The sequence below is a fragment of the Oncorhynchus masou genome, unplaced genomic scaffold (genome assembly GCF_036934945.1).
Source record: "Oncorhynchus masou masou isolate Uvic2021 unplaced genomic scaffold, UVic_Omas_1.1 unplaced_scaffold_897, whole genome shotgun sequence".
Classification (NCBI taxonomy): Eukaryota; Metazoa; Chordata; class Actinopteri; order Salmoniformes; family Salmonidae; genus Oncorhynchus; species Oncorhynchus masou.
Window position 1 is genome coordinate 1,992 of NW_027015440.1, and position 25,745 is coordinate 27,736.

The window sequence follows — 25,745 nt, forward strand, 5'->3', positions numbered from 1 at the left end:
TATGTGGATTTTACATGTTTTTTTTACATCTCATCCTTACCTGCTGCAAAACCAATTGCCCTCTGGGACAAATCAAATTCCATCCATAAATCCCTTTCTATATCATCAGTCACAAAGTGCTTTTACCGTAAGCCGGCCTAGATCCCTATGCAAGCAGCAGTAGAGTAAACATCTCCTTAGAAGGAAGTAACCTTGAGAGAAACAAGAGTCAGGGAGAAACTTAATATCTCCTCGTCTCCTTCTCAAAACCCACTGGAGGAGAAGTCTCCTCGTCTCCTTCTCAAAACCCACTGGAGGAGAAGTCTCCTCGTCTCCTTCTCAAAACCCACCGGAGGAGAAGTCTCCTCGTCTCCTTCTCAAAACCCACCGGAGGAGAAGTCTCCTCGTCTCCTTCTCAAAACCCACCGGAGGAGAAGTCTCTTCGTCTCCTTCTCAAAACCCACCGGAGGAGAAGTCTCCTCGTCTCCTTCTCAAAACCCACCGGAGGAGAAGTCTCCTCGTCTCCTTCTCAAAACCCACTGGAGGAGAAGTCTCCTCGTCTCCTTCTCAAAACCCACCGGAGGAGAAGTCTCCTCATCTCCTTCTCAAAACCCACCGGAGGAGAAGTCTCCTCGTCTCCTTCTCAAAACCCACTGGAGGAGAAGTCTCCTCGTCTCCTTCTCAAAACCCACTGGAGGAGAAGTCTCCTCGTCTCCTTCTCAAAACCCACCGGAGGAGTAGTCTCCTCGTCTCCTTCTCAAAACCCACAGGAGGAGAAGTCTCCTCGTCTCCTTCTCAAAACCCACCGGAGGAGAAGTCTCCTCGTCTCCTTCTCAAAACCCACCGGAGGAGAAGTCTCCTCGTCTCCTTCTCAAAACCCACCGGAGGAGAAGTCTCCTCGTCTCCTTCTCAAAACCCACTGGAGGAGAAGATCAGAGGGGAAGGACCTCTAGCTTTTTTCCAATGTGTTTTTGAGAAGGAGACGAGGAGAGAGAGGACGCGAGGAGTATGCATTTGAGATTCTCCCTCATACGGGAGGAGGCCCATCCTTCTGGCAGGTTGACGTTTATTGTCATTAATCTTGCCCTGGAGGCAGAACTGTGTGATTTTCATTACATGGGCCAGCTTAAAAGTCAAAATAGTCTGTATTGTAAAAATTAATGAAAACAAACATTTGCTTTTTGGTCTTCATTTAAGTTTGGGATTAGTCATTAGGGTTAGCAGTGTGGTTAAGTTTAGGTTCAAATGTATATTTTCTGACTTTATGGCTGTGCCAGGTTGTGACTACTCTGCAGGCTGCCTCTAGGGCAAGATTCATGACAATAAAAGCCAAACTGCGTCCTCCTCTTGTTGTACTGGTTAGAAGCTAATAATACACACGACCACTAGGTGGCGACATCACACCAGGAAAACTTGTGGGAACCGTTAACACAGACCAAGGTGGTGACATCACACCAGGAAAACGAATGGGAACCGTGAACACAGACCAAGGTGGTGACATCACACCAGGAAAACGAATGGTAACCGTGAACACAGACCAAGGTGGTGACATCACACCAGGAAAACTACATGCCAGGTTTCCTGGACACTTTTTACAGAATGACATCAATAACCTCATGAAAACAGTGAACTGTGTTAGTCGGTGTGTGTGTGTGTGTGTGTGTGTGTGTGTGTGTGTGTGTGTGTGTGTGTGTGTGTGTGTGTAGGAGGGCACCATGGAGAGAATATTCATTTTTAGTCATACACGAAACTGCACTCGCACTCTGTCTAACTGTGGGAGTCATCATCATGTTTGTGGTTGAGTGAACCAGAGACCAAGCGGTTCTTCACGGAGTTGTGTACTTGAACTTAGAGCATTATTACTGACTGCTGTAGCCTCCAGTGGGAACAGACTGAGTGGTGAGTTAGAACAGTTTAGGAGAAAGTGATACACACTTCCCTTCAGACTCATCCAGGGGCTGTCCCAGATATCCCTTCTCCTTCTCTCCTGAAATATTAGCCCCATCCATCCCAGATACCCCTTCTGTCTCCTGAAATATTAGCCTCATCCATCCCAGATACCCCTTCTGTCTCCTGAAATATTAGCCTCATCCATCCCAGATACCCCGTCTCCTTCTCTCCTGAAATATTAGCCTCATCCATCCCAGATACCCCTTCTCTCTCTCTCTCTCTCTCTGTGTGTTCTCTCTCTCTCTCTCTCTCTCTCTCTCTCTCTCTCTCTGTGTTTCTCTGTCTCTCTCTCTGTCTCTCTCTAACTCTCACTCTATTTCTCCCTCCTCTCTCTCTCTTCTGTGAAGACAAAGAGGTCTTACAGGAGCCAGAAGAGGTAAATGTGTGAGCTGGTCTGTAAATGGAGCAATTCCAGCTTTAATTTGCTATTAAGAGAGAACAAGATGCACTAAATTATACATTAGAAAGAGAGAGGAGAAAGAGAAACCCACTGACACCCCTATCAGATCACAGCAAAATCACATTCTACTTGAACAGAGCAATATTCAATCATGAGGCATCAAGCTGAATAAACTGCATACATTTTAGAAATGTTATAGATGAAAGGAAAGTAGTGTAGAAACCTACCAGAAAGCAATTAATCACAACAAATTCAATCCCTTTTAGACAACTTTCTGGACAAAACTTTTCACTGCAATAGCGAAGGTGTAAACTTGGCAGTAGAAAGCCTAAATAGCTTCACAATCAAATCTAAACATTTCAACCAGACAACCTAAGAATATGAACAACAATGACAAATGGTTGGATGAAAAGTACAAAATCCTAAGAAATGAATTGAGGAACATATCTAACCAAAAACACAAAGACCCAGAAAACCTGAGTCTACGCCTTCACTATGGTGAATCACTAAAACAATACAGAAATACACAGTAGAAAAAGAAGGAACAGCACGTCAGAAATCAGCTCAATGTAATTGAAGAATCCATAGACTCTAACAACTTCTGGGAAAATTGGAAAACACAAATAGTTATCTATCCAAAATGGAGATGTCTGGGTAAACCACTTCAAAACATATGTTTTTTTATAACAAAGAACAAACAGCAAAAACACATACATGAACAATAGAAAATATTAGTCAGCTATTAAAGACTACCAGAACCCACTGAATTCTCCAATTACATTGAATGAACTACAGGACACAATTACAACCCCTCCAACCCTAAAAGGGCTGTCGTGTTAATGGTATCCTACATGACATTGTAAGTTATACAGACAACAAATTTCACCTCGCTATATTTAAACTCTTTAACATCATCCTCAGCTCTGGCATCTTCCCTAAAACTTGGAACCGAGGACTGATCACCCCAAACCACAAAAGTGGAGACAAATCCGACCCCAATAACTACCGTGGGATATGTGTCAACAGCAACCTTGGGAAAATTCTCTGCATTATCATTAACAGCAGACTTCTACATTTCCACAGTGAAAACAATGTACTGAGCAAATGTCAAATTGGCTTTTTACCAAATTACCGTACGACAGGCCACATATTCAAATCAAATCAAATGTATTTATATAGCCCTTCGTACATCAGCTGATATCTCAAAGTGCTGTACAGAAACCCAGCCTAAAACCCCAAACAGCAAGCAATGCAGGTGTAGAAGCACGGTGGTTAGGAAAAACTCCCTAGAAAGGCCAAAACCTAGGAAAAAACCAAGAGAGGAACGAGGCTATGAGGGGTGACCAGTCCTCTTCTGGCTGTGCCGGGTGGAGATTATAACAGAACATGGCCAAGATGTTCAAATGTTCATAAATTACCAGCATGGTAAAATAATAATAATCACAGGCAGAACAGTTGAAACTGGAGCAGCAGCACGACCAGGTGGACTGGGAACAGCAAGGAGTCATCATGTCAGGTCGTCCTGAGGCATGGTCCTAGGGCTCAGGTCCTCCGAGAGAGAGAGAGAAAGAGAGAGAGAATTAGAGAGAGCATACTTAAATTCACACAGGACACCGGATTGGACAGGAGAAGTACTCCAGATATAACAAACTGACCCCAGCCCCCGACACATAAACTACTGCAGCATAAATACTGGAGGCTGAGACAGTAGGGGTCAGGAGACACTGTGGCCCCATCCGATGACACCCCCGGACAGGGCCAAACAGGAAGGATATAACCTCACCCACTGCCAAAGCACAGCCCCCACACCCACCACTAGAGGGATATCTTCAACCACCAACTTACCATCCTTGCACCCCCTTATTGACAAACAAAACACAACAAAAGCAAAGTCTTCTCATGCTTTGTTGATTTCAAAAAAGCCTTTGACTCAATTTGGCATGAGGGTCTGCTATACAAACTGATGGAAAGTGGTGTTGGGGGAAAAGCAACATTATAAAATGAATGTACACAAACAACAAGTGTCCGGTTAGAATTGGCAGAAAACACACCCATTTCTTTCCACAGGGCCGTGGAGTGAGACAGCTTGATCCCTACCCTCTTCAACATATATCTTAATGAACTGACGAGGGCACTAGAACAGATTCTGTTCAGACCTGGGCCCTGACAGTAAATCTCAGTAAGGCCAAAATAAAGGTGTTCCAAAAAAGGTCCAGTCACCAGAACCACAAATACAAATTCCATCTAGACACTGTTGCACTGGAGCACACACAAAACTATACATACCTTGGCCTAAACATCAGCGCCACAGGTACCTTCCACAGAGCTGTGATCTGAGAGACAAGGCAAGAAGGGCATTCTACGCCATCAAAAGGAATATCAAATATGACATCCCAATTAGGATCAGGCTAAAAATACTTGAATCAGTTATAGAACCCATTGCCCTCTATGGTTGTGAGGTCTGGGATCCGCTCACCAATCAAGAAAATAAGGAGAAAACTATAACGCTGTTTGGCCCTAAACAGAGAGACACAGTGGCAGAATACCTGACCACTGTGACTAACCCAAGATGAAGGAAGACTTTGACTATGTACAGACTCAGTGAGCATAGCCTTGCTATTGAGAGAGGTCGCCATCGGCAGACCAGCCTCTCAAGAGAAGACAGGCTCTGTGCTCACTGCCCACAAAATGAGGTGGACACTGAGCTGCACTTCCTAACCTCCTGCCCAATGTATGACCATATTAGAGAGACATATTTCCCTCAGATTACACAGACCCACAAAGAATTTGAAAACAATCCAATCTTGATATTGGTTGAAATACAGTACCACAGTTGTGCCATCACAGCAACAAGATATGTGACCTGTTGCCACAAGAAAAGGGCAACCGGTGAAGAACAAACCACATTGTAAATATAACTCATATTTATGCTTATTTATTTTCCTTTTTGTACTTTATCTATTTGCACACCGTTACAACACTGTACATAGTCATACTATGACATTTGAAATGTCTCTAATTCCTTTTAAACTTTTGTTGTTTATTATTGTCTTTCACTTTTGTTTCTTATCTATTTCACTTGCTTTGGCAATGTAAATAAGTTTCCCATGCCAATAAAGCCCTTTGAATTGAAGAGAGAGAGTTGATTTTATCACCTGCTCGCTTAAGGTATGACAACAGTCTGACCGGTACCCCCTGTACATAGCCTCGCTAGTTATTTTATTGTTGCTCTTTAATAATTTGTTATTTTTCTATTTTCTTATTTATTTTTTTACTTCAGTTAATTTTAGTAAGAAATTCTTAACACTTTTTTTCATGAAACTGCATTGTTTGTTAAGGGCTTGTAAGTAAGCATTTCACTGTAAGGTCTACTTCACCTGTTGTACTCGGTACATGTGACAAATACAATTTAATTTGATGATTTGACTGAATATGTACAGGGTTTTACAACCTTTGTCTGGAATAAAAGCCGCAAATTAAACACTAAACAACATCCTATGACAAAGTCCAAAGGTGCCACCTCCCACTCCTACTGCCGGGTGTAATCATTAGTCCAAACAGTTCCAAAGAAACGAGTGATTCTATTGGACAGATTAAGGTAGGTCCCGCCCCGTTTCGTTCCGTTTATGAAACGTTTTGCAACACAATTGGGATAATGACTACACCCCTGTTAACGCTAATGTTCCCTGGCAAATGTTTGCGGAAGTGGAAGCTTGAACAAATAACAGTTCAATTAATAATCTCTGTTGTATGCGAGATACACTCAACTTTTTCAATGATCTCGTTATTTGCGTCGTTGGTTTACAATGAATGTGTCAAAAATCAGCAACACACATTGACGAGTATTTAGTTATTTATTCTGCCCTCCCCTCCCAAAACAACTGGAAACGTGTGAGCTGTCCTACTACGTCGTCAGCTGAGACAGGCGACATGGCGACTTCAGCGGGCTTCAAGGTGCTGAGAAAACAGATTTGTGGCATTTAGTTAAATAATAATAATAATATATATATATATGTTTTGTTTTCATTGTCAACGGATCATGTTGTCTGTGAGGGTTTGTAAATAGTTTAACCGAAAACAGTTGGCTAGAAGTTGAGAAAGCCATTGTCGACACTTGACAGTTAACGTTAGTTAGTAGAAGTTGCCTGTCCAGTTGGCAGAGTAATGCAGATTCATGTGAAACAAAGTGGTTTGCGGTCATAAGAAGTTACTTGTAAAATGTTGAACCTGTCTACTTCCAGAATACCAACAGGCTCATGTTGTTAGCTTTCATAGTGACAAGTCGAGCTAACTTGTCTTAACGTTACTAACAACCACCAAAACAAACATGCAAAACAGTTTAAAAGTTGTCAGGAAGTTGGTTGAGGCAGCTACCTAGTTAGCCACAACATCACATTTCTGAAAAGGTAGAAAGGTGAAAGAATGTGAAATTGGTCAATGTTCAAAGAGCAAAATTATAAACAATACAGCCAATGTATCCTATTACATTATCACATGGACATAGCACTTGATTTGGATGAAGTTAGCTAGCTAGGTACACTAGGCATATTTGTTTACCAAGTCTCCAACAACAACATAACATGAGTTGTATCAAATCAAAATCAAATGTTATTTGTCACATACACATGGTTAGCAGATGTTAATGCAAGTGTAGCGAAATGCTTGTGCTTCTAGTTCCGACAATGCAGTAATAACCAACAAGTAATCTAACTAACAATTCCTAAACTACTGTCTTATACACAGTGTAAGGGGATAAAGAATATGTACATAAGGATATATGAATGAGTGATGGTACAGAGCAGCATAGGCAAGATACAGTAGATGGTATCGAGTACAGTATATACATATGAGATGAGTATGTAAACAAAGTGGCATGGTTAAAGTGTATTCATCTCTGCATGCGTTTCCCTCTTTCTCTCTCAGGTTCTATATGAGCATGATGGAGTTTTTATACACACCAACCCAGAAAGGAGTGAGGAGCAGGATTCTCTGACTTCGGGATCCCTGCGTGTCCTGGACCAGGTATGTCAATATGGAACAACAGAGTGAGATGTGTCCTTCCCTGTTAGGATGTCCACAGATCAGACTCAACATTCCTTCTCCTCATTCCTACCAGGATGGAGACATAGTGCTGGAATATAAACCCGTGGAACATGTTGACCACTCTGCCATGCTGTGTGCTGCCAAGGTTAGACGTTATTTACATATCTTTTGATGTTATATATTCCATGTTTCAGGTCACCATAAACAAAGTGTACACATGTGCATATATTAAAATACTAACAAGATGACTCTTATCAATCTTACTGGTACATTCATATAGAAAAACTGCTGATTGGCTTTTGGCCACAACTGTTGGCTGGTGCTGATAATACAGACAGTGCAATTTGTTTAACATGGAAATAGCTGTTCTATCAGTCAGCCTACAGTAGCAGCCAATGTGTGGTGTTCAATATAGACCTACATTTCATGAGATTTTTGAAAAAAAAAACACGCAGGACTTGACGTGAACCTGATTATCCACTTGCCCTTCAGACCAGGAGGTGACTGGAAATTGTGTTTGATGCAAGAAACCACTTAAAATACAATTCATTATTATTCTGACATTATTACAGGGAATTAGACAAATTATACTACCTTCTGCCTATTGGATACTTATACACAACTGCCCCTTTAAGACAAAAACAAAAGCCCTTTACCTGACTCTCGTTTCAAAGATGTCTAGAAATGTACATGTGTTGTGGTCTTGTAGGAAGCAATCACTCCCCTATTGCTGACTACAGATGACCTATCACTGGGCTAATAACAACGCAATTAGAACAGTAAAACTAAATGTTCTGTCATACCCGTGGTATACGGTCTGATATACCACAGCTGTCAGCCAATCAGCATTCAGGGCTTGAACCACCCAGTTTATAATTGTGTGTGTGTGTATAGGACTACTGCAGCTCTGATTGGTTATGCCACCGGTCTGTGTAGAGTACGGGCTGAGTGGTGCCTGTCAACGCAATAGAATCATACAGCGATGTGTTCTGACTACAACAACATCTCTTGTATTGTTAGTTTTGCCTACTAAGTCTTGCACAATTCGTTTTGTTTCGTTATGTTGCGTTGGAAGTGGCTAATAACGCATTGACTCGATCACAATTCGTTTTGTTTCGTTATGTTGCGTTGGAAGTGTCTAATAACGCATTGACTCGATCACAATTCGTTTTGTTTCGTCATGTTGCGTTGGAAGGGGCTAATCACGCATTGACTCGATCACATTCCCACAGCTTAAAGGGAAATGTTGATAGTGTTAACCGCCTACCCAGCCAGCCACCTACCCAGCCACCTACCCACCCACCTACCCACCCACCTACCCAGCCACCTACCCAGCCACCTACCTACCTACCCAGCCACCTACCTACCCACCCAGCCAGCCACGTACCCAGCCACCTACCCAGCCACCTACCCAGCCACCTACCCAGCCACCTACCTACCCACCCAGCCAGCCACCTACCCAGCCACCTACCTACCCACCCAGCCAGCCACCTACCCAGCCACCTACCTACCTACCCAGCCACCTACCTACCCACCCAGCCAGCCACCTACCCAGCCACCTACCTACCCAGCCAGCCAGCCACCTACCCACCCACCCAGCCAGCCACCTACCTACCCAGCCAGCCACCCAGCCAGCCACCTACCCAGCCACCTACCCAGCCACCTACCTACCCAGCCAGCCACCCAGCCAGCCACCTACCCAGCCAGCCACCTACCCAGCCACCCACCCAGCCACCTACCTAACCACCCAGCCAGCCACCTACCTACCCACCCACCTACCTACCCACCCAGCCAGCCACCTACCTACCCAGCCAGCCACCTACCCAGCCACCTACCTACCCAGCCACCTACCCACCCAGCCACCTACCCACCCACCCAGCCACCCACCCAGCCACCTACCTACCCACCCAGCCACCTACCTACCCACCCAGCCAGCCACCTACCTACCCAGCCACCTACCTACCTACCCAGCCACCTACCCAGCCACCTACCCAGCCACCTACCCAGCCACCTACCCAGCCACCTACCTTCCTACCCACCCAGCCAGCCACCGACCTACCCAGCCAGCCACCGACCTACCCAGGCAGCCACCTACCTACCCACCCAGCCACCTACCTCTCTACCCAGCCACCTACCTACCCACCCACCCAGCCACCTACCCAGCCACCTACCTACCTACCCACCCAGCCAGCCACCTACCTACCCACCCAGCCAGCCACCTACCCAGCCACCTACCTACCCACCCAGCCAGCCACCTACCTACCCACCCAGCCAGCCACCTACCCAGCCACCTACCTACCCACCCAGCCAGCCACCTACCCAGCCAGCCACCCACCCAGCCACCTACCTACCTACCCACCCAGCCAGCCACCTACCTACCTACCCACCCAGCCAGCCACCTACCCACCCAGCCAGCCACCTACCTACCCAGCCAGCCATCTACCCAGCCAGCCAGCCACCTACCCAGCCACCTACCCAGCCACCTACCCACCCACCTACCTACCCACCCACCTACCTACCCAGCCACCTACCTACCTACCCAGCCACCCACCCAGCCACCTACCTACCTACCCAGCCAGCCACCTACCTACCCAGCCAGCCACCTACCCAGCCACCTACCCAGCCACTTACCCACCCACCCACCCAGCCAGCCACCTACCCAGCCACCTACCTACCCACCCAGCCACCTACCTACCCACCCAGCCACCTACCTACCCACCCAGCCACCTACCTACCCAGCCACCTACCTACCCACCCAGCCAGCCACCTACCCAGCCACCTACCTACCCACCCAGCCAGCCACCTACCCAGCCACCTACCTACCCACCCAGCCAGCCACCTACCCAGCCACCTACCTACCCACCCACCTACCCACCCAGCCAGCCACCTACCTACCCACCCAGCCAGCCACCTACCCAGCCAGCCACCTACCCACCCAGCCAGCCACCTACCCAGCCACCTACCTACCCACCCAGCCAGCCACCTACCCAGCCACCTACCTACCCACCCAGCCAGCCACCTACCCAGCCACCTACCTACCCACCCAGCTAGCCACCTACCCAGCCACCTACCTACCCACCCAGCCAGCCACCTACCCAGCCACCTACCTACCCACCCAGCCAGCCACCTACCCAGCCACCTACCTACCCACCCAGCCAGCCACCTACCCAGCCACCTACCTACCCACCCAGCCAGCCACCTACCCAGCCACCTACCTACCCACCCACCTACCCACCCAGCCAGCCACCTACCTACCCACCCAGCCAGCCACCTACCCAGCCAGCCATCTACCCACCCAGCCAGCCACCTACCCAGCCACCTACCTACCCACCCAGCCAGCCACCTACCCAGCCACCTACCTACCCACCCAGCCAGCCACCTACCCAGCCACCTACCTACCCACCCAGCCAGCCACCTACCCAGCAACCTACCTACCCAGCCAGCCACCTACCTACCCAGCCACCTACCCAGCCACCTACCCAGCCACCCACCCAGCCACCTACCTACCTACCCAGCCATCCACCTACCTACCCAGCCAGCCACCTACCCAGCCACCTACCCAGCCACTTACCCACCCACCCAGCCAGCCACCTACCCAGCCACCTACCTACCCACCCAGCCACCTACCTACCCACCCAGCCACCTACCTACCCAGCCACCTACCTACCCACCCAGCCAGCCACCTACCCAGCCACCTACCTACCCACCCAGCCAGCCACCTACCCAGCCACCTACCTACCCACCCAGCCAGCCACCTACCCAGCCACCTACCTACCCACCCAGCCAGCCACCTACCCAGCCACCTACCTACCCACCCAGCCAGCCACCTACCCAGCCACCTACCTACCCACCCAGCCAGCCACCTACCCAGCCACCTACCTACCCACCCAGCCAGCCACCTACCCAGCCACCTACCTACCCACCCAGCCAGCCACCTACCCAGCCACCTACCTACCCACCCACCTACCCACCCAGCCAGCCACCTACCTACCCACCCAGCCAGCCACCTACCCAGCCAGCCATCTACCCACCCAGCCAGCCACCTACCCAGCCACCTACCTACCCACCCACCCAGCCACCTACCCAGCCACCTACCTACCCACCCAGCCAGCCACCTACCCAGCCACCTACCTACCCACCCAGCCAGCCACCTACCCAGCAACCTACCTACCCAGCCAGCCACCTACCTACCCAGCCACCTACCCAGCCACCTACCCAGCCACCTACCCAGCCACCCACCCAGCCACCTACCTACCTACCCAGCCATCCACCTACCTACCCAGCCAGCCACCTACCCAGCCACCTACCCAGCCACTTACCCACCCACCCAGCCAGCCACCTACCCAGCCACCTAACTGCCCAGCCAGCCACCTACCTACCCAGCCAGCCACCTACCTACCCAGCCACCTACCTACCCACCCAGCCAGCCACCTACCCAGCCACCTACCTACCCACCCAGCCAGCCACCTACCCAGCCACCTACCTACCCACCCAGCCAGCCACCTACCCAGCCACCTACCTACCCACCCAGCCAGCCACCTACCCAGCCACCTACCTACCCACCCAGCCAGCCACCTACCTACCCACCCAGCCAGCCACCTACCCACCCAGCCAGCCACCTACCTACCCACCCAGCCACCTACCTACCCACCCAGCCAGCCACCTACCCACCCAGCCAGCCACCCACCCAGCCACCTACCTACCCACCCAGCCAGCCACCTACCCAGCCAGCCACCTACCCACCCAGCCAGCCACCCACCCAGCCACCTACCCACCCAGCCAGCCACCTACCTACCCAGCCACCTACCTACCCAGCCACCTACCTACCCACCCAGCCAGCCACCTACCCAGCCACCTACCTACCCACCCAGCCAGCCACCTACCCAGCCACCTACCTACCCACCCAGCCAGCCACCTACCCAGCCACCTACCTACCCACCCAGCCAGCCACCTACCCAGCCACCTACCTACCCACCCAGCCAGCCACCTACCCAGCCACCTACCTACCCACCCAGCCAGCCACCTACCCAGCCACCTACCTACCCACCCAGCCAGCCACCTACCCAGCCACCTACCTACCCACCCACCTACCCACCCAGCCAGCCACCTACCTACCCACCCAGCCAGCCACCTACCCAGCCAGCCACCTACCCACCCAGCCAGCCACCTACCCAGCCACCTACCTACCCACCCAGCCAGCCACCTACCCAGCCACCTACCTACCCACCCAGCCAGCCACCTACCTACCCACCCAGCCAGCCACCTACCCAGCCACCTACCTACCCACCCAGCCAGCCACCTACCCAGCCACCTACCTACCCACCCAGCCAGCCACCTACCTACCCACCCAGCCAGCCACCTACCCAGCCACCTACCTACCTACCCAGCCAGCCACCTACCCAACAAGCCAGCCACCCACCCACCCAGCCACCTACCTACCCACCCAGCCAGCCACCTACCTACCTACCTACCCACCCAGCCAGCCACCTACCCAGCCACCTACCTACCCACCCAGCCAGCCACCTACCCAGCCAGCCACCTACCCACCCAGCCAGCCACCTACCCAGCCACCTACCTACCCACCCAGCCAGCCACCTACCTACCCACCCAGCTAGCCACCTACCCAGCCAGAACTCTGTACTGTATATAGATAGTACAACATTTTGGGGTCACTTACACATTTCTGAAAAACAGCAGATTAAAATAAAAAATGGAATATCTACGTAGGCGTACAGAGGAGCATTATCAGCAATCATCACTCCTGTGTTCCAATGGCACGTTATGTAGCTAATCCAAATTCATAGTTTCAAAAGGCTAATTGATCATTAGAAAACCCCTTTTCACAGAACAGTGCAAACTGGTTCTAACCAAAAGAGAAGTAGAAGGCCCCGGTGCACAACTGAGCAAAAGGGCAAGTACATTTGTGTCTGGTTTGAGAAACAGATGCCTCACATGTCCTCAACTGGCAGCTTCTTTAAATAGTACCTGCAAAACACCAGTCTCAACGTCAACAGTGAAGAGGCGACTCCGGGATGCTGGCCTTCTAGGCAGAGTTGCAAAAAATAAATCCATATCTCAGACTGGCCAATTAAAAATAAAATATTGAGATGGGCAAAAGAACAAACACTGGACAGAGGAAGATTTGGGGAAAAAAAGTGTTATGGACAGACGAATCTGAGTTTGAGGTGTTAGGATCACAAAGAAGAACATTCATGAGATGCAGAAAAGATGCTGGTGGAGTGCTTGATGCCATCTATCAAACATGGTGGAGGCAATGTGATGGTCTGGGGGTGCTTTGGTGGTGGTGAAGTGGGAGATTTGTACAGGGTCAAAGGGATCTTGAAGAAGCAAGGCTATCACTCCATTTTGCAACGCCATGCCACATACCCTGTGGACGGAGCTTAATTGGAGCCAGTTTCCTCCTACAACAGGACAATGACCCAAAGCACAGCTCCACACTATGCAATAACTATTTAGGGAAGGAGCAGTTCGCTGGTGTTCTGTCTATAATGGAGTGGCCAGCAGTCACTGGATCTCAACCCTATTGACTGTTGTGGGAGGAGCCTGACCGTATGGTACTTAAGAAGTGCCCATCAAGCCAATCCAACTTGTGGGCGGGGCTTCAGGAAGCATGGGGTGAAATCTCTTCAGATTACCTCAACAAATTGACAACTAGAATGCCAAAGGTCTGCAAGGCTGCAATTGCTGCAAATGGAGGATTCTTTGACAAAAGCAAAGTTTGAAGGACACAATTATTATTTAAATTAAAAATCATTATTTATAACCTTGTCAACGCCTTGACTATATTTCCTATTCATTTTGCAACTCATTTCAGGTAGGTTTTCATGAAAAACAAGGACATTTCTACATGACCCCAAACTTTTGAACAGTACTGTAGATAGTACAGTATATGGGTGGGGGTGTGTGTGTGTACTGTATATAGGTAGTACAGTATATGGGTGGGGGTGTGTACTGTATGTAGGTAGTGCAGTATATGGGTGGGGGTGTGTGTGTACTGTATGTAGATAGTACAGTATATGGGTGGGTCTGAGTATACCTGTATTCTCTCTCCCAGGAGTCGAGCTCTGTGTTTGAATGGGGCCAGCGGCACCAGGGTCCAAGCCAAGACCCAGGAGACAAGCCTACCAGGCAGGTGGAGCACCAGCTGGGCTATGAGACAGAATGGGACATGGTTCACACTGTTCAGTTCAGGAAGAAACCCAGCAACAATGAAGGTGAGTGGAAGAGAACACAGCAGAACACCCTAGAACACAGCAGAACAGAGTAGGCCCGGATAGGCCACAGCAGAACACCCTAGAACACCCTAGAACACAGCAGAACAGAGTAGGCCCTGATAGGCCACAGTAGAATGGCCATTGATTTGACCTGTTCATTTAGTCATGGAGAACATATCAATGTTTTAGCATCATCATGCTTCCTCTATGGAGAGACAAATGTCACTATTCCTACTGCAATGAGAAATGTCCGGTTTCTTTGATCTGTCAAAGTCTAGTACTGGAACCACAATATTTTTTATTTTTTATTTTACCTTTATTTAACCAGGCAAGTCAGTTAAGAACAAATTCTTATTTTCAATGACGACCTAGGAACAGTGGGTTAACTGCCTGTTCAGGGGCAGAACGACAGATTTGTACCTTGTCAGCTCGGGGGTTTGAACTCGCAACCTTCCGGTTACTAGTCCAACACTCTAACCACTGGGCTACCCTGCCGCCCCAATATCTCGTACTGGAACCACAATGTCTAGTACTGGAACCACAATGTCTAGTACTGGAACCACAATGTCTAATACTGGAATCACAATGTCTAGTACTGGAACCACAATGTCTAGTACTGGAACCACAATGCAACATAATTGTTGTTCTTGGCCTTGCCGTTCTGTGGTTCTTCCTGGTGAGACTTAACCTTGTTAAGCGTGCAGCGGTCTCTCTCTCATATATATACAGTATATTTCTCTCTCTCTCCCTCCTCTCTGGCTGGAATTCCAAAACACCTCCCCTCTTTACGTCCAGAAGCTGCTTTAGCAGAGCGACCATGATTAAGTTGGTTGGAGGAGAGGAGACTAATTGCTTCAGTTTTCCCACAGTACGATCAATCTTCTCCAGCAGGCCCTTGGGGGATTAATCAGGCCTCCTGCTACTTCCTGCTCTGCAGACATTTAAATGTCAAGCGAGTCAAATTAAAAAGCATTACACATGGATCTATACAACTATAGATGAAGTGTGGCATGAACGTTGTGCTGCTTGTCTCTCTGCATTAGGAAAACCCCTAGCGAGAATACACACACACACTCTCATTTGTGTGTGTCTCTCTTCTGTGTGTTTGTACATGTGTTGTGTATCTAAACCCCCCCCCCTCTCTCCATCTCTCCCCCTCTCTCCCCCACCTCATTGTGTGAGTACATGTGTAGTGTTGTGTATCTAAACCCCCCTCTCCACCTCCCTCACTTCATTGTGTGTTTCTGTGTATATCCTGTCTCTAAACCCCTCTCTCCATCTCTCCCCCTCTCTCTCTCCCCTCACTTCATTGTGTGTTTCTGTGTATATCCTGTCTCTAAACCCCCCCCCCTCTCCATCTCTCCCCCTCTCTCTCTCCCCTCACTTCATTGTGTGTTTCTGTGTATATCCTGTCTCTAAATCCCTCTCTCCATCTCTCCCCCTCTCTCTCTCCCCTCACTTCATTGTGTGTTTCTGTGTATATCCTGTATCTAAACCCCCCCCTCTCCATCTCCCCTCTCCACCTCCCTCACCTCATTGTGTGTTTCTGTGTATATCCTGTCTCTAAACCCCTCTCCCTCTCCCCCCTCTCCACCTCCCTCACCTCATTGTGTGTTTCTGTGTATATCCTGTCTCTAAACCCCTCTCCCTCTCCCCCTCTCCACCTCCCTCACCTCATTGTGTGTTTCTGTGTATATCCTGTCTCTAAACCCCTCTCCCTCTCTCTCCAGGTGCTCCTCCTCAACCCGCTCCCATCCCAGAGAAGAGTAAGGGTTCCCGGCTGTTGTTCCGTCTCAGTGACCTGGCCTCGGTCAGGGTGAAGGAGGAGGGCTGGTCCTACCTGGTGTTCACCCTCAGAGACAGCAACATGGGGGTTGAGCTGCCTGCCCTACACTTTCACCAGGGAGGTAGTGAAGTCTTCCTGGACTGTCTCAGGAAGTACATGCTGCTGACAGAGTACGTAGACCAGACAGTACATATACATGCTGCTGACAGAGTACGTAGACCAGACAGTACATATACATGCTGCTGACAGAGTACGTAGACCAGACAGTACATATACATGTTGCTGACAGAATACATAAACACACTCAACTTCGTCTCTCAAAAACAGAACTGCGGGAGCGGGGCTAGGTGAGGGAGCTGGGGCTAGGTGAGGGAGCGGGGCTAGGCGAGGGAGCGGGGCTAGGTGAGGGAGCGGGGCTAGGCGAGGGAGCGGGGCTAGGCGAGGGAGCTGGGGCTGGGCGAGGGAGCTGGGGCTGGGCGAGGGAGCTGGGGCTGGGCGAGGAGCTGGGGCTGGGCGAGGAGCTGGGGCTGGGCGAGGAGCTGGGGCTGGGGCTGGGCGAGGGAGCTGGGGCTGGGCGAGGGAGCGGGGCTGGGCGAGGGAGCGGGGGCTGGGCGAGGGAGCGGGGCGAGGAGCGGGGCTGGGCGAGGAGCGGGGGCTGGGCGAGGAGCTGGGGCTGGGCGAGGGAGCTGGGGCTGGGCGAGGGGCTGGGCGAGGGGCTGGGCGAGGGAGCGGGGGCTGGGCGAGGAGCGGGGGCTGGGCGAGGGAGCTGGGGCTGGGCGAGGGAGCTGGGCTGGGCGAGGGAGCTGGGCTGGGCGAGGAGCGGGGCTGGGCGAGGGAGCGGGGCTGGGCGAGGGAGCTGGGGCTGGGCGAGGAGCGGGGCTGGGCGAGGGAGCGGGGCTGGGCGAGGGAGCGGGGCTGGGCGAGGGAGCGGGGCTGGGCGAGGGAGCTGGGGCTGGGCGAGGGAGCGGGGCTGGGCGAGGGAGCTGGGGCTGGGCGAGGGAGCTGGGGCTGGGCGAGGGAGCGGGGCTGGGCGAGGGAGCGGGGCTGGGCGAGGGAGCTGGGCTAGGCGAGGGAGCGGGGCTAGGTGAGTCTAATACAACTTATTCCACTTAATTCAAATGTTTAAAAAAACAAAACAACTTCAGCAATAGAAAAAGCCAGGGAAGAGTGTTGTATGTATTGCCTCTGGTCACACTGGGTATGTGGTGATCTTTCTGTTCCTCGAAGGGCCACTATCCTATGTCAGCCAAGGCACAAGCCCAGTCCCACAGTGAACACAATTACAGGTTAAACAGACAGTCACTAGTGGACCGAGCAGAGCAATCACGCCCTGGACAGACACACTCCAGAACACACTGCGCTCTAGAATCGAAAGTCAAGTCTTCCCCAGTGCTGGAGACGATTGCTTTCAGGAAAGTATGACCCCCCCCTCCCCCCCCCCCCAGCCAGATGTAGCCTGTTCTGCTGTAAAAAAAACAGTGGCCCGGTGCCCACACACCAGGTGGTCTGGGTAGTTCTGTGGCCGCATGTGAAGAGGCGTTAAGTCTGAGGCCGTGTCCCAAATGGCACCTTATTCCCTATATGGTGCTCTACTTTTGACCAGAGTCCTATGAGCCCCGAAAGAAAGTAGTGCACTATATAGGGAATAGGGTGCCGTTTTGGTACACATCCTGAAAGTGGTTTCTGTTCTGCTTCCACTCTGCCAGGTTCAGTTTAAAACATAAATAAAATGAATGCATTTTTATTTGTCACCTGTTTTCGTAAACAACAGGCAGGTTCAGACGAGCTTTGAAATGCTTTAAGGCTTCCCTTTTCCAGCAATGTAGAGAGAAAGATACAACTCTCTGCTGCTATCCCCTCTGTGGGTTCCTCCTATCCCCCCTGTGGGTTCCTCTCTGCTGCTATCCCCCCTGTGGGTTCCTCTCTGCTGCTATCCCCCCTGTGGGTTCCTCCTATTCCCCCTGTGGGTTCCTCCTATCCCCCCTGTGGGTTCCTCTCTGCTGCTATCCCCCCTGTGGGTTCCTCCTATCCCCCCCTGTGGGTTCCTCTCTGCTGCTATCCCCCTGTGGGTTCCTCCTATCCCCCTGTGGGTTCCTCCTATCCCCCTGTGGGTTCCTCCTATCCCCCCTGTGGGTTCCTCCTATCCCCCTGTGGGTTCCTCCTATCCCCCTGTGGGTTCCTCTCTGCTGCTATCCCCCCTGTGGGTTCCTCCTATCCCCCCTGTGGGTTCCTCCTATCCCCCCCTGTGGGTTCCTCTCTGCTGCTATCCCCCCTGTGGGTTCCTCTCTGCTGCTATCCCCCCTGTGGGTTCCTCCTATCCCCCTGTGGGTTCCTCCTATCCCCCCTGTGGGTTCCTCTCTGCTTTTATCCCCCCTGTGGGTTCCTCCTATCCCCCCCTGTGGGTTCCTCTCTGCTGCTATCCCCCTGTGGGTTCCTCCTATCCCCCCTGTGGGTACCTCTCTGCTGCTATCCCCCCTGTGGGTTCCTCCTATCCCCCCCTGTGGGTTCCTCTCTGCTGCTATCCCCCCTGTGGGTTCCTCCTATCCCCCTGTGGGTTCCTCTCTGCTGCTATCCCCCCTGTGGGTTCCTCCTATCCCCCTGTGGGTTCCTCTCTGCTGCTATCCCCCTGTGGGTTCCTCCTATCCCCCCCTGTGGGTTCCTCTCTGCTGCTATCCCCCTGTGGGTTCCTCCTATCCCCCTGTGGGTTCCTCTCTGCTGCTATCCCCCTGTGGGTTCCTCCTATCCCCCCCTGTGGGTTCCTCTCTGCTGCTATCCCCCCTGTGGGTTCCTCCTATCCCCCTGTGGGTTCCTCCTATCCCCCCTATGGGTTCCTCTCTGCTGCTATCCCCCTGTGGGTTCCTCCTATCCCCCCCTGTGGGTTCCTCCTATCCCCCTGTGGGTTCCTCTCTGCTGCTATCCCCCTGTGGGTTCCTCCTATCCCCCTGTGGGTTCCTCTCTGCTGCTATCCCCCCTGTGGGTTCCTCTCTGCTGCTATCCCCCCTGTGGGTTCCTCTCTGCTGCTATCCCCCTGTGGGTTCCTCCTATCCCCCCTGTGGGTTCCTCTCTGCTGCCATCCCCCCTGTGGGTTCCTCCTATCCCCCCTGTGGGTTCCTCCTATCCCCCTGTGGGTTCCTCCTATTCCCCCTGTGGGTTCCTCCTATTCCCCTGTGGGTTCCTCTCTGCTGCTATCCCCCCTGTGGGTTCCTCCTATCCCCCCTGTGGGTTCCTCTCTGCTGCTATCCCCCTGTGGGTTCCTCTCTGCTGCTATCCCCCCTGTGGGTTCCTCCTATCCCCCCTGTGGGTTCCTCCTATCCCCCTGTGGGTTCCTCCTATCCCCCTGTGGGTTCCTCCTATCCCCCTGTGGGTTCCTCCTATTCCCCCTGTGGGTTCCTCCTATTCCCCCTGTGGGTTCCTCCTATTCCCCTGTGGGTTCCTCTCTGCTGCTATCCCCCCTGTGGGTTCCTCCTATCCCCCTGTGGGTTCCTCTCTGCTGCTATCCCCCCTGTGGGTTCCTCTCTGCTGCTATCCCCCCTGTGGGTTCCTCCTATCCCCCCTGTGGGTTCCTCCTATCCCCCCTGTGGGTTCCTCTCTGCTGCTATCCCCCCTGTGGGTTCCTCCTATCCCCCCTGTGGGTTCCTCTCTGCTGCTATCCCCCCTGTGGGTTCCTCCTATCCCCCTGTGGGTTCCTCTCTGCTGCTATCCCCCCTGTGGGTTCCTCCTATCCCCCCTGTGGGTTCCTCTCTGCTGCTATCCCCCCTGTGGGTTCCTCCTATCCCCCCTGTGGGTTCCTCTCTGCTGCTATCCCCCCTGTGGGTTCCTCCTATCCCCCCCTGTGGGTTCCTCTCTGCTGCTATCCCCCCTGTGGGTTCCTCCTATCCCCCCTGTGGGTTCCTCTCTGCTGCTATCCCCCCTGTGGGTTCCTCCTATCCCCCCCTGTGGGTTCCTCTCTGCTGCTATCCCCCTGTGGGTTCCTCCTATCCCCCCTGTGGGTTCCTCCTATCCCCCCTTTGGGTTCCTCTCTGCTGCTACCCCCCCTGTGGGTTCCTCCTATCCCCCCCTGTGGGTTCCTCCTATCCCCCTGTGGGTACCTCTCTGCTGCTATCGCCCCTGTGGGTTCCTCCTATCCCCCCTGTGGGTTCCTCTCTGCTGCTATCCCCCCTGTGGGTTCCTCCTATCCCCCCTGTGGGTTCCTCTCTGCTGCCATCCCCCCTGTGGGTTCCTCCTATCCCCCTGTGGGCTTCCTCTCTGCTGCTATCCCCCCTGTGGGTTCCTCTCTGCTACTATCCCCCCTGTGGGTTCCTCTCTGCTGCCATCCCCCCTGTGGGTTCCTCCTATCCCCCCCTGTGGGTTCCTCTCTGCTGCTATCCCCCCTGTGGGTTCCTCCTATCCCCCCTGTGGGTTCCTCCTATCCCCCTGTGGGTTCCTCCTATTCCCCCTGTGGGTTCCTCCTATTCCCCTGTGGGTTCCTCTCTGCTGCTATCCCCCCTGTGGGTTCCTCCTATCCCCCCTGTGGGTTCCTCTCTGCTGCTATCCCCCCTGTGGGTTCCTCTCTTCTGCTATCCCCCTGTGGGTTCCTCTCTGCTCCTATCCCCCCTGTGGGTTCCTCCTATCCCCCCTGTGGGTTCCTCTCTGCTCCTATCCCCCCTGTGGGTTCCTCCTATCCCCCCCTGTGGGTTCCTCCTATCCCCCTGTGGGTTCCTCCTATCCCCCTGTGGGTTCCTCCTATCCCCCCTGTGGGTTCCTCCTATCCCCCCGTGGGTTCCTCCTATCCCCCCTGTGGGTTCCTCTCCGCTGCTATCCCCCCTGTGGGTTCTTCCTATCCCCCTGTGGGTTCCTCCTTTCCCCCCTGTGGGTTCCTCTATGCTGCTATCCCCCCTGTGGGTTCCTCCTATCCCCCCTGTGGGTTCCTCCTATCCCCCCTGTGGGTTCCTCTCTGCTGCGTTCCCCCCTGTGGGTTCCTCATATCCCCCCTGTGGGTTCCTCCTATCCCCCCTGTGGGTTCCTCTCTGGTGCTTTCCCCCTGTGGGTTCCTCATATCCCCCTGTGGGTTCCTCCTATCCCCCCTGTGGGTACCTCTCTGCTGCTATCCCCCTGTGGGTTCCTCCTATCCCCCCTGTGGGTTCCTCCTATCCCCCTGTGGGTTCCTCCTATCCCCCTGTGGGTTCCTCCTATCCCCCTGTGGGTTCCTCCTATCCCCCCTGTGGGTTCCTCCTATCCCCCCTGTGGGTTCCTCCTATCCCCCTGTGGGTTCCTCTCCGCTGCTATCCCCCCTGTGGGTTCCTCTCTGCTGCTATCCCCCTGTGGGTTCCTCCTATCCCCCCTGTGGGTTCCTCTCTGCTGCTATCCACCCTGTGGGTTCCTCTCTGCTGCTATCCCCCCTGTGGGTTCCTCTCTGCTGCTACCCCCTGTGGGTTCCTCCTATCCCCCTGTGGGTTCCTCTCTGCTGCTACCCCCTGTGCGTTCCTCCTATCCCCCTGTGGGTTCCTCTCCGCTGCTATCCCCCCTGTGGGTTCCTCTCCGCTGCTATCCCCCCTGTGGGTTCCTCCTATCCCCCTGTGGGTTCCTCCTATCCCCCCTGTGGGTTCCTCTCTGCTGCTATCCCCCCTGTGGGTTCCTCTCTGCTGCTATCCCCCCTGTGGGTTCCTCTCTGCTGCTACCCCCCTGTGGGTTCCTCCTATCCCCCCTGTGGGTACCTCTCTGCTCCTATCCCCCTGTGGGTTCCTCTCTGCTGCTATCCCCCTGTGGGTTCCTCTCTGCTGCTATCCCCCCTGTGGGTTCCTCCTATCCCCCCTGTGGGTTCCTCCTATACCCCCTGTGGGTTCCTCTCTGCTGCTATCCCCCCTGTGGGTTCCTCTCTGCTGCTATCCCCCTGTGGGTTCCTCCTATCCCCCTGTGGGTTCCTCCTATCCCCCCTGTGGGTTCCTCTCTGCTGCTATCCCCCCTGTGGGTTCCTCTCTGCTGCTATCCCCCTGTGGGTTCCTCTCTGCTGCTACCCCCTGTGGGTTCCTCCTATCCCCCTGTGGGTTCCTCCTATCCCCCTGTGGGTTCCTCTCTGCTGCTATCCCCCTGTGGGTTCCTCTCTGCTGCTATCCCCCCTGTGGGTTCCTCCTATCCCCCTGTGGGTTCCTCCTATCCCCCTGTGGGTTCCTCTCTGCTGCTATCCCCCTGTGGGTTCCTCTCTGCTGCTACCCCCTGTGGGTTCCTCCTATCCCCCCTGTGGGTTCCTCTCTGCTGCTACCCCCTGTGGGTTCCTCCTATCCCCCTGTGGGTTCCTCTCCGCTGCTATCCCCCCTGTGGGTTCCTCTCCGCTGCTATCCCCCCTGTGGGTTCCTCCTATCCCCCCTGTGGGTTCCTCCTTTCCCCCTGTTGGTTCCTCTCTGCTGCTATCCCCCCTGTGGGTTTCTCTCTGCTGCTATCCCCCCTGTGGGTTCCTCCTATCCCCCCTGTGGGTTCCTCTCTGCTGCTATCCCCCCTGTGGGTTCCTCCTATCCCCCCTGTGGGTTCCTCCTATCCCCCCTGTGGGTTCCTCCTATCCCCCTGTTGGTTCCTCTCCGCTGCTATCCCCCCTGTGGGTTCCTCCTATCCCCCCTGTGGGTTCCTCCTATCCCCCCGTGGGTTCCTCTCTGCTGCTATCCCCCCTGTGGGTTCCTCTCTGCTGCTATCCCCCTGTGGGTTCCTCTCTGCTGCTATCCCCCCTGTGGGTTCCTCCTATTCCCCCTGTGGGTTCCTCCTATTCCCATGTGGGTTCCTCTCTGTTGCTATCCCCCCTGTGGGTTCCTCCTATCCCCCCTGTGGGTTCCTCTCTTCTGCTATCCCCCTGTGGGTTCCTCTCTGCTCCTATCCCCCCTGTGGGTTCCTCCTATCCCCCCTGTGGGTTCCTCTCTGCTGCTATTTCCCCTGTGGGTTCCTCCTATCCCCCTGTGGGTTCCTCCTATCCCCCCTGTGGGTTCCTCTCTGCTGCTATCCCCCTGTGGGTTCTTCCTATCCCCCTGTGGGTTCCTCCTATCCCCCTGTGGGTTCCTCTCTGCTGCTTTCCCCCCTCTGGGTTCCTCTCTGCTGCTATCCCCCCTGTGGGTTCCTCTCTGCTGCTACCCCCTGTGGGTTCCTCCTATCCCCCTGTGGGTTCCTCCTATCCCCCCTGTGGGTTCCTCCTATCCCCCCTGTGGGTTCCTCCTATCGCCCCTGTGGGTTCCTCCTATCCCCCCTGTGGGTTCCTCCTATCCCCCCTGTGGGTTCATCCTATCCCCCTGTGGGTTCCTCTCCGCTGCTATCCCCCCTGTGGGTTCCTCTCTGCTGCTATCCCCCCTGTGGGTTCCTCTCTGCTGCTATCCACCCTGTGGGTTCCTCTCTGCTGCTATCCCCCCTGTGGGTTCCTCCTATCCCCCTGTGGGTTCCTCTCTGCTGCTATCCCCCCTGTGGGTTCCTCTCTGCTGCTACCCCCCTGTGAGTTCCTCCTATCCCCCCTGTGGGTTCCTCCTATCCCCCCTGTGGGTTCCTCCTATCGCCCCTGTGGGTTCCTCCTATCCCCCCTGTGGGTTCCTCCTATCCCCCCTGTGGGTTCCTCCTATCCCCCTGTGGGTTCCTCCTATCCCCCCTGTGGGTTCCTCCTATCCCCCCTGTGGGTTCCTCTCTGCTGCTATCCCCCCTGTGGGTTCCTCTCTGCTGCTATCCCCCCCGTGGGTTCCTCTCTGCTGCTACCCCCTGTGGGTTCCTCCTATCCCCCCTGTGGGTTCCTCCTATCCCCCTGTGGGTTCCTCCTATCCCCCTGTGGGTTCCTCTCTGCTGCTATCCCCCTGTGGGTTCCTCCTATCCCCCCTGTGGGTTCCTCCTATCCCCCTGTGGGTTCCTCCTATCCCCCCTGTGGGTTCCTCCTATCCCCCCTGTGGGTTCCTCCTATCCCCCCTGTGGGTTCCTCCTATCCCCCCTGTGGGTTCCTCTCTGCTGCTATCCCCCCTGTGGGTTCCTCTCTGCTGCTATCCCCCTGTGGGTTCCTCCTATCCCCCCTGTGGGTTCCTCCTATCCCCCCTGTGGGTTCCTCCTATCCCCCTGTGGGTTCCTCCTATCCCGCTGTGGGTTCCTCCTATCCCCCCTGTGGGCTCCTCTCTGCTGCTACCCCCTGTGGGTTCCTCCTATCCCCCCTGTGGGCTCCTCTCTGCTGCTATCCCCCCTGTGGGTTCCTCCTATCCCCCCTGTGGGTTCCTCTCTGCTCCTATCCCCCCTGTGGGTTCCTCCTAACCCCCTGTGGGTTCCTCCTATCCCCCCTGTGGGTTCCTCCTATCCCCCCTGTGGGTTCTTCTCTGCACCTTTGTTAGCAGATATAATGGCCAGAAAGAGAGGTTAAACTGTTGCGTTTGATGGTAAATTTAAGTGGGTGTCAGTGTAATTCCTAAATTCACCACTAGAGGGCTTCAGGTTCTATTGAAGTCAGTCCATTCAGTTGCAGTCAAATATATTAATATCATTACACAATTTCAGTTGCAGTCAAATATATTAATATCATTACACAATTAACTATTTCTTCTAACATATGTCAAAATTCACCAATCGAATGGTGTTCACACGTTTATTTGTTTGATTTACAACTGGCACAGGACCCCAAAAAATGTGACCTAAACTTAAATTCGGGGCTCCCGAACGGCGCAGCGGTCTAAGGTACTGCATCTCAGTGCAAGAGGCGTCACTACATTCCCTGGTTCGAAATCCAGGTTGTATAACATCCGGTTGTGATTTGGGAGTCCCATAGGGCGGCGCACAATTGGCCCAGCGTCGTCCGTGTTTGGCTGGGGGTAGGCCGTGTTTGGCTGGGGGTAGGCCGTGTTTGGCTGGGGGTAGGCCGTGTTTGGCTGGGGTCGGCTGTCATGGTAAAAAGATAAAAAGAGAACTTGTTCTTAACTGACTTGCCAAGTTAAATAAAGGTTGAATAAAACATAACATTTTTTTAAAGATTTTTCACTTCCAACTAAAAAATCACTTTGGTTTGAGGCAAGTAATTCTCGGCAAGTGTAATTTATCCTACTTGTTGTAAGTTGCAGGTGCTTACAGTGTAATTTATCCTACTTGTTGTAAGTTGCAGGTGCCTACAGTGTAATTTATCCTACTTGTTGTAAGTTGCAGGTGCTTACAGTGTAATTTATCCCACTTGTTGTAAGTTGCAGGTGCCTACAGTGTAATTTATCCTACTTGTAGTAAGTTGCAGGTGCCTACAGTGTAATTTATCCTACTTGTAGTAAGTTGCAGGTGCCTACAGTGTAATTTATCCTACTTGTTGTAAGTTGCAGGTGCCTACAGGGTAATTTATCCTACTTGTAGTAAGTTGCAGGTGCCTACAGTGTAATTTATCCTACTTGTAGTA

General features: G+C 52.9%; 1 protein-coding gene across 4 annotated transcripts in view; it reads left to right on the forward strand.

Annotated features, from left to right (window-relative positions):
• Positions 1-6,019: 6,019 nt before the first annotated feature.
• LOC135538042 (TBC1 domain family member 15-like) overlaps positions 6,020-25,745 on the forward strand; it is a 97,364-nt gene continuing 77,638 nt past the window's right edge. For all 4 annotated transcript variants that reach the window (XR_010455317.1, XR_010455316.1, XM_064964036.1 and 1 more), the window contains exons 1-5: positions 6,020-6,283; positions 7,253-7,351; positions 7,446-7,517; positions 14,448-14,607; positions 16,338-16,563. Coding sequence is in view for 2 of the 4 variants with exons in the window: in XM_064964036.1 (XP_064820108.1) it covers positions 6,140-6,283; positions 7,253-7,351; positions 7,446-7,517; positions 14,448-14,607; positions 16,338-16,563 (701 nt within the window). In the remaining 2 variants the exon portion in view is untranslated. The remainder of the gene's footprint in view (positions 6,284-7,252; positions 7,352-7,445; positions 7,518-14,447; positions 14,608-16,337; positions 16,564-25,745) is intronic.